Genomic DNA, 16580 nt, shown 5'->3' with positions numbered 1-16580 from the left:
TTTTTTTACTATTCATTGATTTTATTTGGTCAACAAACTTGTTCACGGACAATACATTTTCCGCTAGCTAGAAATGCAAAATAAACATCACGCCTTTCTCACGCAGGTGAGAGAGCGTAAAGAAAATAAACAAAAACAGCGCGGAATTTATTCAATGTTGCTGGAATGAATTTATTGTTGTTCTTACGTGGCTTGATAACAATGCCTTGATCAAACAGATCCGATACAGTGTCTCCACGGTATTGAAAATAATGGACATAACATTAACGTCGATTCAGGACATTCGCAAGTATGTATCGGTCTCATAATCAGTAAATAACGTACTACTAAGGGAGAATATTTTTATTCGTCCAGAAACAGCTAAGAAAGAACGAGAGAGATCCGATTGATTTAACAAATGAGGTTTATGGTACGATAATTTGTAGTGCTATTGTTGGGAAAACAAAGCAGTTTCGAAGTAATTCGAGAAAAAGACCTCCTCAAAGTTCGCTGGATAACGAATTGGATAAGCACGGAACATAGAGTTTCAGCGTGTTCTCTCAAACGCGAGTGGTAGTTCGGTGGAACAACATTAATCAACGTTACTTTGACCGGAACCCACTTAAGGTGCCTGTTCCTGGAAATTCCCTTCGGAAATCCGCCCATGGATTTCCCACGATCAAGCAAATTAATTCCTATCCGTAGCCTCGAGATGTTGTGTTCGCCAACTGTATGAGTGGAACACCTATTAATCCACTTAATAATATCAGCCAATGATAGAACTCGATATCGACGGTGCTTGAATAACTTGTCAGTTCAAATAGGAACCAAAGATTCAGCAAAGTATTATTCGTATCCGTAAATCATAAATGAACCGCCAAATCGACGAACATCACGAAACAAAAAGCGAAGAAAAGTGACGAAGCAGTGTACATTTTTTATTTTTAATTCTCTTCAAAATATAAATTCAAATAAACATTGAAAGGCTAGATTTTATTTAACGATATATAAAATGTTTAAAATAGTATATTGTTGGAGTAATTGTTATTATTTGTAATTGTTATTATTTTCGGATGACTAAGAGAGTTAACCGATTTGGCAAGTGAATATAAGAAGAAAATAATACCATCGAATTCAATCTTCAAAGATATTTTTTATTACAGATTTTTAGGAAAAATTAATGATAATAGTTACGTCATTTATATTTACGTTATCTATATTATTAATGTCAGTTATATTATTACGATTATTGTTGCTGCTGTTATATTAACCATCATCAGCATAGATAATGTCTTTTTCGTTACATACATCCAAGGTCCCATCATGTCGATTTGTTCTTAAATTTCTTTTTCTTCAATAATCCATCATGATACAGAGATCCATCATGTCTCTTTTCCTTTCTTTTGTCGCTGTTCTGCCTTTAAGATATAATAGTGGTTGGTCCACATTTTTCACAACTGGTGGTAATTCAGAATTAATGGTATTAAATTCTGTAGTTTCGTTAAAATTATATTTGCAGAGTTTCTAATTTTATTCAATGCCTTTTTAAGCCAATTCATTGTTATTGATAAAATTTTTTAATGTCTTTGCTGAGGAAAAATCCTGGTGAATCATTTGAACCGTATGAAACGAAGTCTTGTTTTTACTAATTTTAATCATATCGTACCAATTATTTGACAAAAAGATATTTTAGACATTTTTCACGACAATTTTCACAAATTGTTTGAATTATATTGTAGCGATTTAAATTAGAGTATGGAGTTAATCAAATTGGCTTCTGAAATGAATTATTTATTATTTAGTGGTGTGAAATTTCATTGTTAAGAAAATTTATTTTGAATATAAAATGTTAAGAGCCAGTTGAGCACTGTTTATTGAGTCTGACGTTAAAATTTCAAAAAGTTCAAAAACTGGAGTTAATCGAGTTGGCAAGTGAGTTAGTCAATCATCTACGAAGAAGATCATTCTTTCTGTTTCAAGTTCTTTCCTGGGACATCGCCTGCCATGCAATTCATGATTCGTTACTCACTGACTATAAGAATATCACAGACCATCATAGACTATAGGAAATCACAACTTCGAATCCTCTTTTTTTTATTTTGTCACGTATGGTAGCAAATTGCTCGCGATTTTTTTTGTTTCATTTCAGAGCCTCGTACTCAAAAGAGGAAAGATATTTTCAAAAATTGATATCTCTTAGCCAAAGTATGTTTGACATCTCCAATGGTCCCCGCTTCTTTCAGTTCTTTACGTAGCCTCGATCGACCGACTCGGCTTTTAAAGCAACAAGCCCTGTTTCTGTGCCTCCATCTTGTACACAGAACATAGATGAATTATCTTTTATTCATGTTCTTGGTCGATATAAAATCTTACCAAGAGTGTTATTTGCCTTCTGCCGATGGACAAAGTGTTTTACATAAGCGCCAGTTGGTTTACTAGCTACCTTTTTATTTTCCACGATGAAAGTGCCTAGCATTTATTTTACATAATAGGCAAGCTAATAATACGACACGTTCGTCGAAAGAATATGACACGATACTTTATAACAGTGCTACTACGTAGCTTCTACATAATCCATCAAACGAAATTTTTCAAAATAAATCGGCATTATGAAAAAATTAAAAATTAAGAATTAGTTGGGATGACGTTTTCGTAAATTTGCGCGAGATGATTACTGAAAAACTGTGTCGTTAGGATTTTCTCATAAATTACGTTCACTAGAAACACGTTCTCAATTTCACCGATACATTCGTATTTGTTTGTCTGATCACGGAATCTATGTCTTCAGAAACTAAGTCTGAGTTAATCGAATAAAGTAAACATATGAACAGGCAATATACACAGCTCCGGCAGTAGAGAATGTCAGTATATGATCAAACGCTAGGTTCGAAGGAGTATAAATCAATGAATAGTCGTCATTCTTAAACTTTTCACAGCTAAATCTTATTTGTGAAATTAGAGAAAAATATACTGTGCATAATTATTGGATGTTTTATAGAGTCCTATAAAAACAAAATAAATCCTATACGTATAGTGAACGTAGAAAGTATAAATTTCAAACAAATCTGGTACAATTATTGTTTATTGATTGATTTTTATAAAGGAATGTTTATTTGCAATACTCTGCAGAATAGATATCATAAAAAAATATCACTTGTTTCTGGATTTTATCTAATCAATCGAATAACAATCCAACCAGTATTGGTTGATTTTTCGTGGACGTCTAGTTGACTCTATACTTTTTAATCCATACCCATCAAATATGCTTTGTATAGTAGATTTTGGTGTGTTAATAATTTATTAAATGAACTTTTATATTGGTTATATAAATTAACAATAATTTTTTTTTTTATTGTTTCGCACGTTTTCGATCCATTAGTCAACAATTATAAATTCTAAATAATGTAAAATTGTAGATTTTTAGTGAAGGCGATAATATTTCCCAGTATACTGAAAATAATGAATCATTCTTAGGAAGTGATTTTTAAATTATTAACCTTGGCTGATAAACGTAAGAAATTTCTGTATCAAGTTTGACATTAGAACTGTATCAATACGTTGATTTTTTTAATTTTTCTCGTTAATTTCTTGATATTTCTTTTTATGATATCTATTTTGCCGAACATGTACATAGCTTTTGCAAAAGTTAGTCAATAAACGATAATTGCGCCAAGATTTGTTTGAAATTCATAATTGTACGAATACTTTCTAATGAAAATAGGAGAGAAACGGAGATATTTACCATGTAACTTCTCTCGCGAATACTTGAAACTTGCAAAAGAGATGCGATCAAGGAATTAGCTGTTGATTCGACAAGCATGTATTTACTTCTACAAAAGTTTGCCAAGCATTTCTCCGAATGTGTACGCGTACGTACGCAAGTATCTCGCGAATAAAAATTCCACGAAAATCTGCTCGACCTGATCTGTTCTATAAGAAAATCGTTCGTTGCCACGGTGTCGAGTGGAATTCGATTTCGACATCTGGCTTTCGTCGCCACGAGTATCGAGGGAGACTTTCTCGCTTCTCGACGCTTCGTGTACACAACCTAGATTTTCTGTCATTCCTTTTCTCCGTCCCTTCCTTCTCCTTTTTTTTTTCTTTTTTTTTCTCTTTTTTTTTCTTGAAAACTTGAACGGAGCACCTGCTACGGTATCGGTTTAACGGTGGAACCTCGTAAAATATTCTGAAATATTCCTGCACCGGTGGGTACCGCTGTTCGAAAGAAGAGAAATGCGATCGGAAAAAGAAGGAAGCACGAGATACGTGAAAAAGGGGTATGCTAGGAAATAAGAAGAAAAGGCAGGTCGGAGCTGCCGGGGGAAAATATGGGATTTAAAATATGAGAATCAATCGAAAGAACCGCGTTATCGCGACCGACGCAACGGGATTTCAGCCGTATCTTCGCCACCGATCGTGAACCAAATTGCACGAAGGATCGTGACCGGACAATCAACAAAAATTCAATCGACATGATTGAAATGTAAGTTTTCATTGAAAAAGATCGCACCTCGGATATTGCAAAACGTTATTTAAAAAACAAAAATTACCGACAAAAATTGAATCGACACGATTAAAATGTAAATTGTTATGGAGAGAAGGATTGCGGTTTCGGAGTCAAAGATTGCAAAAATGCTATTTAAAAGATTTACCCGATAAAACAACGAACGTCTTTTCTGGATTTTTGATCTGTCGATTTAAAGTATTTCGCACGAATGTGAAGAGAGAAAGAGACCAGAAGAAAGAGGTCGAGAAAAAGAGAAAGAAAGACGAGCAATTTGTCTAAAAGTAGTCAGAAAGGTGGGGACGAGGAGAGCTGTGGCCGAGTTATTTGTTATCAAGGTGGAAATAATGACTTTCATTGTCAAAACCGATGCGTTGTTCCTACAAATTTCAATCTTGCTGATAATTAAACTTAACAGTATTATGAATTGAGGAAAAATTTGCTCATCAAAGAATCAATCGTTATTGAGAAAATTAAAACGCAGTTTGTATGTTCAAGTCGCTTTTCTGAATTTGAGACTTTGAATTTCTTTCAACTTTGAATTCGAACTTGAGAGTAATTCTGTATTATATGTGTATTGCTCTAAAAACAGTGTACAGAATGTTGGAATACGACTTGACCATCCAGCAGTGTAAGGCTGGAAAATGGCTTTATAAGGGGCAAAGTTAACATCTGTTTTCTATCCTCTGCTCACTATTCTCCACAGTTACGGACAGGACCATGCCGAACAGAAAGTTTAGTTCTTTGCCAGTCCTTGCCGCGTGACTACCTCATTTTTGTATCGCATATACTACTTGATTGTTAATATTTCATTAAATAAAGACATTAGTTTCTTTTCACACGGAAGTTTGTGTTATATTTTCACCACATTTCCTACACAGAATATTCGCACACTCGATGAAAGATTGTCTACATTTTATATTGTTATAGTAATATTGTTATAGTAACAATTTAGTTGGTTTCATTTTAAAGTGCGAAGTCTTCACTTTATCTTACGTTATTTTTTTTTTCAAAGATGCTTCTACATCGCGTGGCAAGGATACTTTTGTCTCTGAAAATTGTAAAAATTCAAATGCCTCTGAAAACCATAGAAAAATTTTTTTCATGACTAAATCAACAACGGTTTTTAAAATCTTTTTTTGAAACTTGCTCTACGATTCTTTTCTTCGCCATTTTATTGAACTTCAAGCATTCGAGCTAAACGACAGAATACCAAGATTTCTTGAATTTTTGTCTATAATTTTAACTCTAATGTACAAAGTTTAATAAAATGGTGAAGAAGAAGATTGTACAACGGTTGAAATTGATGTAAAAGAAAGATTTTAATCTTCAAAATTATGGTAGCTCTGGTGACGAAATAATTTTTTTCTACTTTAGAAGGTGTTTAAATTTTTGTAATTTTCAATAACAAAAGTATCCATGCTTTCCTATTTGCTGTATGATATAAAAACATCTTTGGAAACTTAAGAGCGATAATGTAGAAGGTCTTACACTGTAAAATGGGGCGAATCACATTGTTGATTTTGTTTCACGAAGTTCAAACACGGATGGATAAATATATTATTATATTTATATTGTATATTATTATATATTATTACAATATAATTTTTATATTAGTAAATTTAGTAAAATTATATATTATAATTTTATATAGTGCGATATACTTTTTATATTGTCTTTAAGAACAGCGCCTCTCTAAAATTAAAATTGAGATCACAAATCCGCAGAACCGCTCTCGAAAGCTTGAATTATTGAATTTTGAGTATAAATAGCAATCCCATGTTTGTCACAGAGTGCTATTTTCATTTGAAAGAATATTCCGATATATAAATGTCAAAAGTGTCATTTATACCGGTGCAACGAAAATATTCTTCGTCAATCAAATACAATTTGACAAATCGGTCATGAATTTTTTACCGATCGATTAAGAACGCAAATGAAGATTCCTCGCTCGTTTAACCGTGATTCAATTACAGCGTTAAAGCTTGCGCAGAAATTGAATTCACAGTACAAAAGGAGTAACTTTGAAAATAGATTGGAAACTTTCAGCAAAATCAGCTTAGAAGACTGTGGCCTGTTTTTCTCTGTAATCCATTGAACAACACTTGCGTGGAAGTTTATTCTGTTCTCTCTTCTTGGTGTTTGATATTTACCCCCTCTTCCTTCATCTAACGCAATATGGCTTTAGAAGACAAGCACACGTACGCGTTCATTTTCCTAATCCTGGGAGTACTTTTGTATTTTTTACGTAGGTTGTACGAGGGTGTTTCAAAATTAGCGTGATTCTACACGCTTGTCACGATCATAGTCATAATTAATACTTAATTCAATTAATTAATATTTAATTCACTATTAAATCCTCTTTCAAATTAATATTAAAATTAATTATCTAAAGATTAAATCCTTTATAATTCAATTATTCTTAAATATACTACATTTTGATTTGAAACATTATTTTGCAAAATTTTTACCTAAAATTCGTTTTCATTTATAAATTTTAATAACAATACATAAATACAATTTAAGTAAATCTTATCATGGATTATCAAATTAAATAACAAATTTCCCTAAAAAAGATTAAAAGATTAATTTTGAAACATCCTGTACGTTACAAATTGCCTTCACGAGGGTTACGAACGTTCAAAGAATCATTATATATTATACACGTACATACATGCATATATATATAAAACAATATCTGGAATTTTTAAAATCCAATGGTTCGTGGTATTACTCTCAGTCAGTGGATTCTCTTTCCCTCAATTGCTTCGTGTATGCCGTCTGGCAAACGGAAATTAAATGAATAGCCAGTCAACTCACTTCTCTGGCGAGAAATGAAAATTGAACAGCCGTGGATGAACGACGAGAAAGAAGAGAAAGTATCTAATGGAGTACCGATATAGAACAAAGCGAAAGTGCGAAAATAAAAATGATTGAAGGAAGGGGAGCATTGAAACGCGAGGTATCTGGGAAACCGTAAGGTTGTTGACAAATCCAGGTTAAAGCTTTCAGCGTATGACTTCCGAGCGTCGCGATATTTCGCGAATGTATAAAAAATGAATGCACTCTGGCGAATATAGCAACGGATAAACGAACAAGCAGAGCGGGTCGCGGACGAAGGGAGCATCCGCGTTTCCCCGCCTCTGGCGGTGTCGTATATCGGTATGAAACTAATTTCGACCCTGCATGAATTACATCACGCCGGGCGGGGCGCGCCTATCTTAGAAATACTTTTCTGGGTCAATCGCCTCCAAGTTAACTTGTATTACGTAACGACATTTACGGTTCCAGCGCCAGGTTCGGTAATTTTGCAGGGCAAATTCGCGGTGCTTCCGCTTTGTGCGAGAACTTCCCTGATGGGACCCTCGATGACATCTTCGCTTTTATCCTCGGAGCTCTTTGACGACGCCACTTCGTTGCTGATGCTCAACGATTGTCGATGCTCCGCCTGGCTCCCTGCAAGTAATCAGAATTACGTTACAGATTAAAATCTACGAAACGTTTCGTCAGTCGGGAAACAGTCACAAAGTAGAATTCTACGATTCACAAGAACCGGCCAAGAACAACAGAATTTTTAACGAAGAAAATCAGTAACTGTACATTTGCGAAATTATTTGCGTTGAGAGTATTAATCTCGGAGGGTAAAGAACATTTTTTTTTTTTTTTTTTTTTTCAAAAAACTACGTGATTAACAAATTTTGTTTCAATTACAAATGACAGTTATAAATGGCTGAGAATTTTCTCCGTTGCCTATATATAATCCATTATTGACGAGGAGAAATTCTCTTGCAGTAGTTATCGATGAGGAAAAAATTTATTTGCGATCGCTTATAATAGTTTCGACGAGAAAAATTCCATTTCAGCCGTTTATAACGAAATAATTTGTAAAATTTTGCATTCCTTTGCCATCGTATTAAAATAGTTTAAAAACCATCGAGTTGCTTTCTGACATAAATCTCGCGGAAATTAACGAAGAAATTAAGCCGATGTAAATTTCTCTCGTCGATAATGGTTTCTGTTGAAACTTGCAATCGTTATTTGCAATCAAAATCGTTTCAATTAAAAAACTCATTGTTATCCTATGGCTTTACTCTTCACTCTGGTTGTAATTAATAGTTGTTACATCATCGTGGATGCTTTTATATGTAATGTGTATATTATTCGAAGAGAAAGACAGGAAGGAAGAAAAAAAAGGATGACATTAGCCGAATCGTTATTGGGGATATTTAATTGCAAATTTTACGTCGTGATTGAATCCTCTGTGCAATTTTATCACTATTATGTGTAGTAGTAGATAAAGATGGGATCAATCATGTACTAATTGTAATCGATACTATACAAACAACGTTCGAACCTGTGAAAGCAAAATGTTGTTTGAAATAATCGAATTCTCGTTAATTATAGGTGAATCTTCTATGAATACTTTAACAAATAGCCATATTTAAATTATTATTACGTTTTTTAATCCGTAATACGAGTAAATACGTGAGAAATGAGAAATTGTTAAGTTAACGTAATTATTAAAAATGGTCTAATAATATTATATTTTAGTTGTATCTTATATATGTAATTATTACATTACATTTATCTATAATTACAGTTATTATTGGCATAACTATTCAAAAGAAGTAATTGAAGTTTCCTTCAATCTGTTTCTCTTTTCGTTCGTAATGTTTCCTGCCTTTGAGAACATTCTCTCAGAAAGAACACCAATATTGCATAATATCTGTGTATTGTTTACAATCATATATTAATTTCTGATAAAGCAATGTAGGATTCAAATTTTTAAACCAGAATGAAAGTGATAGTGCTCTGTACGATTTATATACGCTGTCATTAAATAGATTTCAATCTCGATATAAATTGCTGACGAATTATATGCACTTTCGCTTGAAACTACGAGGTAATAGAAAAGAGAAGAATGATTCGATGACAAAATAATATTTATGTAAATATAAATTAAATAATATAAATATAATAATAAAATTAAAAAATATTTGTAGCAAAAAATGAATGGAACAATACATGGAAAACAACTAAAAGCACCCAACTACACAAAAGTCCAAGACTTTCACCAAACCTTGCCAACAGGAAAGAAGGAATAATTATCTCATAAGAGCCTAAGAACCAGTCATACCAAGCTGACACATGAACACAAAATCAAAAAAACTACACCACCCACCTGCACTCATTGCAATAACCATCCACTAACAATAACCCAAAAACAGAAATACAGAATCAACGCAAACATAAACTTGACTTCTCAAAATGACATACAAAGAGTATTAAAATCTCAAAAACATAAACTACTACACACATATCTAATGGCACCGCCGTCGATGCGACGTTAAAGAAAAATAGAAGAAGAAGAAGAAGAAGAATATTTACAAAGTACAAATACATTAATACGAATACATTAATACATTAATACAAATACGAATATTTACATAAGTACAAATACGTGCTAGTTTCGAAACCAAGGTCTCAAATACCAGCGTGTACATTCCAAATACTTTACAAGTACGTACAATTGAACATTGTCTCTTGCAAGTCTCAGTCATATCCTAGGTGAACTTTTTGAAGTGGATTTCACTTGAATTTCGTGAATACATGTTGAATTTGATCCCATCACTACTTATATCATAGATAACAAAACAGTAACGTTCATTTCCGAATGTCAGACCGTATCACGTATCGAAGTTTGTTCTATTCAATAGTTTTTGCTCGGTGAAACAATCGTGTAAACTCGAGCGAGATAATTGAAAGTGGAAAGAAATTTCTATCAACTCGGATTAATATTTTGGAGGAGGCCGAGAGGCGCAAAACTATAACGCGGGCATCGAGGTTGCGAAAGCTTAAAAGCTCAAAGGCCTAAGGAAGGATAGCACGGGAGATTAAGGACGATTTTCACGCTACTTCGTTGGCAAGGGGCACAATAACGTCAGCGAGCGAGAGCGCAGCGAGCTCCAGAGTGGAAAGCGAAACGGAATTCTCTCTCGCTTCGAGATTAATGCAGCCACCGTTGCTACGATAACGCATAACCTCGGTGCAGCGTAAGTGGCTTAAGTGAATAACTTAGTCACGACAATTACGAAGCATTGCTCCGCGTTTGCAGCAGCAGAGCTATTACAAATCTACCGGCTTTCCGTTGGAATTCACTTCGAAAACACTTAACTGTCCTACGTGGGCTTCTTCGTACTCTTTAATTGCGTTTACATTTACGCAAATCGCGTGCACTCGGGCTTCCGTTTTTCGCCGAAACGAATACATTTCAAGCATCGAACCGATTCGCCGATTTCGAAGCACTTGTTAATTTTTCAAACATCCGTGTCTATTTATTTCTCGCGGACTCGCGATGTTTAGAACGCAAACGCGAAAATTCACTCGGCGTATGACGAGATTTCCGTGGGCACATACGCGATCGTTTAGCCGTAGCGTAACGAGCCCCTATTTCACTCGCATACTTGATTCGTGTGTACGATGAAAACGCCGGCAATTAGCTCTCGTTACGTTGCTCGAGACTCGTTCGACGGTTCGTTAAACCTGACCTGTTTTCCTGAGTCCGCGAATCGTCTTGCTCCCGAATTGCGATCAAAGACTCGAGGAGATTTCGTCGTGTGGCTGAGGGAAATGGCACGCGTGCACGCGATCGTAGATCGACCCGACCGGACCGCTCGACTCGACGATTTTCTTACCGGCTTCGTTACACAGTTCTGTTCTTTCCTCCGACCGGTTCGCCCTAGATTCCAGCGACTTGCCTGAGAGTCACCGCGATTTACTGCTTTTTCCCTTTCCATTTCCATCACTTCCTCGTCATTTTTCTTTGATCCCAATAGAAACGTGTGAATTCCAATTGAAAAGAAGGGAAAATATTCGTTAACGTCGATTCATTTTACGAATTTCTCTGTCGTTTGGCTAATATTCCTATGTATTTTTCATATTTAAGGGGGTATTCTGGTAATCCGACTTTTTTTGGGGATACTTAAAGAGTATTTACAATTTTTTTTTTAACGGAATTAATGAAAGTTGTGGAAATTATGGCCTTAAGTGAAGCATGTTTTTAAGAATTCGAATGGCTAACGTGATTTTCGGTCCATCTGGTTATTTGAAACTAAAAAACCAAATGCATCTTAATTAGTATAAATATGGCTATCGCATGAACTACGGAAATTTCGAAAATTAGAAAAATCGCAGCATTTTGAAGTTTAAATATCGATTTTTTTTGTGCTTTTCGTCTTTTGAATGGCAAAAAAAAAAAAGAAAAAACATCATCCGGTAAAGATCTCCTTCAAATGTCAATCGGTCAACTAAAACGTGAGATCCCCATCAACTAGTTTAAAAAATATGGATTTGAGAAAAACATATTTGAAGTTACTGTAACCCGTTGTACAAAACTATTCATACTTAAAATCAATCGAGCAGTACAAAAAATAGAATATTATAAACTAATAATAATACAAAAATAAATAATAATATAAGTAATACTATTATAAAGTAAAATATTTTTTGAGAAAAACACATTTGAAGTTTTTGTTATCCGTTGTACAAAAATATTCAAACTTACGAACAGTATCCGTTTCCTTTAATAATTTATAACTTTGCTAATTTTACGAGTTCAAATAAATCCTTTTACAGAAACATTTTCGAAAGCATATACTTTGAGAAAATGTAAAAAAAATTGATTTCTTTTAAGCCGCATTACTAGAATACCCCCTTAAAAGAAGGGGCAGCGCAGGCACTGCAGCAACTCCAATTTTTCTCGATATATTTATTAATTTATTTATATTTTCTTGTAATAACAATTTGCAATAATTCTCTTATTTTCTGTGAAAAGTAATAAAACTTATTTATCCACTGTATTTGCATACGTATATTTCGAAAGTTGCAGCAACAATTTCAAGCTACGAATCGCCACTGGTCGAAGAGAAATCGTTATTAAATTAGGTGGATGACAAAAGCGTATACCCATCAAAAATTTTCAATTTAATTTCAGTAAAATAATTGACGCTGCGATTATTTATATTAGTGTAACATTTTTGCAGATAAAATATTTTTCAAACGTTGTTTATCATCGTTCTATTCTGCCGCATCGTATGCTTTGTTACCGCTAGAAACTCTTTCTCCTCTGGTTTACCGGTCTTTTATAAGCTACACAGCGATAACGACGAAGTATTACCACGTAGGTGGTACAACCTATTTTGTAGCCGTACGTGTGAAAGGATAATATACGATGTTCGATAGATGTCCCAGCTATGTTTCCTTGGTCGCTAAGAAGCCAGGCTATTAAATCAAAAGAGATGGTCTACCTATGTTTTCGAAATAGGATTAACAATTGTTTGTCGTTTTTTATGAATAATAAACTTTTCTAGAGAACGATCTCGTAGGAAAAGCGTTACAGATAAATTCTCCTCTGTGTGGTTGTTTTTTTTTTTCTCCTTGTTTCACTTGTCGTTAAATGATAATTTAACTTTTAACTCGAAGAACTTAAATTGAAAGCAAAATTTAGCTTGCTAAAAATTGAAAAAGTTCATCAAATTCAATCCACCGTAATCACAGCGAGAATCGATATATCCATTTATGGTTGTGATAAAGTACGTGTAGATAACTTTCATCGATTTCTCGCTATTTATACCTACTAGCCGATAACATGTTTGAAAACACAAAATCCAGTTTATGGTGGCTGAACTCGAACACCTCGATGATAACGTATCACTGTATGGTAAAAACGTATCGCGCAGCCACTACGTTTTACGGTCTTTAAATCCTGAAAAGTTCTTCTGTCGTTAATGTTCTCTTTAAAGATTATTTGAAAATTATGCTTCTACCTGCCTGAACAATATCTACGAGAGAGTTTTAACGAGGATTTCAATTCAACCGAATTGAAATCATTTCAATTTTTACGATTGAAAATACGTAACGGTTACAAAAATTGATCTTTAATTATTTAAACTAAATATCACATTGTTACCCAAACGGAACTGCCGATTATAGATTGCTTAGTCAGAGTACAAAAATTATGATGAGAATCACGAGGACGCGTAAAAATGGAGAAGCGGCATTGTTCAATCACCAATTCCAACTATGATTGATAATAGACGAAATGAACACTTGGTCGAAATGAAAAATTTTTTTAAATGGCGCTGCTGATTTCAGCATAGTGATTCGTCAATGAGCAACTCGGTCGATCATCCAACATGTGAATGTAATTCATTGATTCATAGAAAATCGGTAAAAGTGACGGAGATAACAAAGCGGTGAAATGGTACATAATTAATTTCTTGGAATTATGTGAGGATTAGCCAATTAGGAAACTTAAAATATCAGCGCAATCAAGATTACTGTCCGTTTAATTAGATCGTTTAATTAGATTTCTTCGTAAGTAATTTATACGATTGGACATAAGCATTGGTACGATAGTTCAAAGTTAATTGTTAGAGTCGATCGAACGACGAAAACGCACTGTAATTAAAAATTTGACGAATAAAATATACGAATAAAAATAATGATTTCTTCGATCGAGAAATAGACAGTTCACGGCCGCCGGAAAGTTTCTACGGGGGCTAACGAGCCAAAACTTTGTGCGGTCATCAAGAACACGATAACCGGATATTACTTATCAGCCATCAGCTACCATAGTGAATTAAGTGTTTTCTGCGTCAGCATGGAAATGACTCGATGAAACGCGAATGTAAAAGAGCTGCTGTGTAAGCAGCACGTATTTCAATTTCCTTTTTCTCCATTCAATCGACAGTGATTATTATGAAACACTGATCTGATGACTTTGTAATATTTAATTTGATTACCGAATGGCTAGTAAACGTAAACAATTTCAATTATCTTGTTCCTATAAAAAAAAAAAAAGAATAATTGAAATAATATTGTTACTTACCAGTGAAATAAAGTTGTATTTCCAAGAAAATGCTCAGCAGGATTATGAGTGTCCTCATGATGGCAACTTCGTGATATCGTTGTTTCAAACATTCATTATATTTATCTGTAACGACAAAGAAAAGGCAAACTGAGACAATAATCGATATTTGGAATAAATTTATTTTTAAATTGATAATCGCATTATATTTAGCTTTTAATCTAAAGAGAATGTAGCGGAGATTGCAGCGGAGTTGGACATTATTTGAACAATTTCGAATAAACATTCGTCTAATATAATTATTTGAATATATATCTTCTTTAGTCGAATATTTTATTCGGATAATAATTATTCATTGTAATGTTTAATTCGAATGAATCTTCCGAGTGATAATGCAAAAAATAGTTATTTTCGTTTTAAATTTTATATGTGCATTCATACGGATACCTACGTATGCGTGTAATTGCGTACACGCGTAATGGTCAAAAAAAAAAAAAAAAAAAAATTATAAAGGTCAATGTAGAAAGAATTGCACAATAAAATTTGAAAAATATAAAAAAGATGGAAAATGTGAAAAATGTAAAAAATCACTTCATAAACTGAGTATTTTTTTTTATGTACGATACAATATATGAATAAATATAATAAAGAGATTCTTATTCGAATAAATCTTTATTTAGGCACTTGATTATTCGAATAAATACTTGTTCTATTCGATAGTGAATAAAACTTCATTTCTTATCCAAATAAAATTTTGCCCAACGCTGATTTGCAGTTCGGACATCGAAGAAAGTAATTATAAACAATAAGTATTCGATAGACCGAGTATCGTTGTACAAAAAATATATGACTTTTGGTTCCACGATACGATCGTCCCGTGATTTTGTCTCTGTTATACGCAAGTACCGCAATGTTCATGTCCCCTGTAATCGATATGGATTCAAGTAGGGGACTGTGACCCTTAGTCTTTCCTCATTCAGCTCTCTAACCTTTCGTTGTAAGTGGCCCACCTTCGTCAAGTATCTTCGACCAGAGAAAGGAGAACGGAGAAATGGATCACAAAAACTCCTTTTGCACGAAAGATTCTCAATGCTTTTACTATCTTGATTGCAAATATTTTTTATTTATTATTTGTTTCGTCGACGAGACTATCTCAATGTTCCTCTTATGAAATGAATTGCTCAAGCAAATTAGCGAATAAAATCATTTGTTTCTTAATTTTCATTGACGTTAGTAAAATAATGTTGGCAGTTGTGGCAATATTCTTAATAAATTCTTTACTTTGACAACACTTCTTAAGCTGATAAATTTTTCTCTCAAGTAAGAATCTACAAAGATTTTAATAAAAAAAATTAATGAGTTTCTGTTCCGGAAAGCTTAGTGTCCATTTTATAATGGTAAACAGTGGCGTACAAATATTTATATACTTTATACAGTAACAATATTTGTGTAATTTTTTTGAAGTTGATTTTACATCTTTTCACATCTTCTTACAAAGAAGTAGAGCATTGAAGTAATATCTACTAGCAGTGATTCGTTATACACTGGAATAATATCCTCACTTTAAAGTGTTAGTAATTTTCCATATGAAAGTAATAGAGAAGAAACAAAAATTTCGTAGTTGAGAAAGTATTTGAACACAATAGTTACCAAATTCTAATATTATTCTAAATTGATGTATTATAATATCACAATGTGAGATAATAAAAATAACTCTTAGTTGTTCCAATTACTCTCAAAAGAAGTGAAATATTTTTTTTAGATAAAAGAGTAATTATAGCTACAGGAAAAAATGATAAAATCTTAAATCTAAACATTTCTCGAACGTTCGACAATGTTTAGCATTTTCTTTTTTTTGTATCTTGTTACTTTTTACTTAGTAATTTAGCATTGATTTATCACGTATACTCTCCTGCAGCATTTATCGCAGATACGTCTCATTTTGTCCTCCATTTCTTCCATTGCAGTCTCGTTTGTGTCTGAATGTTATATTCATCTTTATGTAACAGCTTTTGTTTTATCATTCATTGAGTGTGCAAAGCTACTTCTACATGAAAAGTTATTTTTTGAAGTCACGTTGAACGACGTTACAGACGACGATAAATCGTAAATTAAAACAAGAGAGCGCCAATAAGAATCTTCTCATCTTTTGCAACCAATTCAATCTTTTATGCTCTCCGTTTCAAACAAACCTTCTTCCGAGTTTGTATCGGGGTTTTTTCTTTCCTT

The 16580-nt window shown here is 33.5% G+C and overlaps 1 protein-coding gene across 5 annotated transcripts in view; it reads right to left on the bottom strand.

The window, feature by feature from the left end:
- Positions 1 to 16580, bottom strand: part of LOC122529126 (zwei Ig domain protein zig-8-like) — a 68867-nt gene that overhangs the window by 8938 nt on the left and 43349 nt on the right. For 3 of the 5 annotated variants that reach the window (XM_043654922.1, XM_043654919.1, XM_043654924.1), the window contains exons 2-3: positions 14373 to 14477; positions 7758 to 7939 (exon numbers count right to left, since the gene is read on the bottom strand). In XM_043654922.1, the coding sequence (XP_043510857.1) occupies positions 7758 to 7939; positions 14373 to 14430 (240 nt within the window). In that variant the 5' untranslated portion in view covers positions 14431 to 14477. Of the gene's footprint in view, positions 1 to 7757; positions 7940 to 14372; positions 14478 to 15340; positions 15545 to 16580 lie in introns of those variants that run through there. The other 2 variants (XM_043654923.1, XM_043654921.1) reach the window with 2 other exon arrangements.

Source organism: Frieseomelitta varia, unplaced genomic scaffold (genome assembly GCF_011392965.1).
Source record: "Frieseomelitta varia isolate USP_RPSP 00005682 unplaced genomic scaffold, Fvar_1.2 scaffold_279, whole genome shotgun sequence".
Lineage (NCBI taxonomy): Eukaryota > Metazoa > Arthropoda > Insecta > Hymenoptera > Apidae > Frieseomelitta > Frieseomelitta varia.
This window is presented reverse-complemented; position numbering and strand designations above follow the sequence as displayed.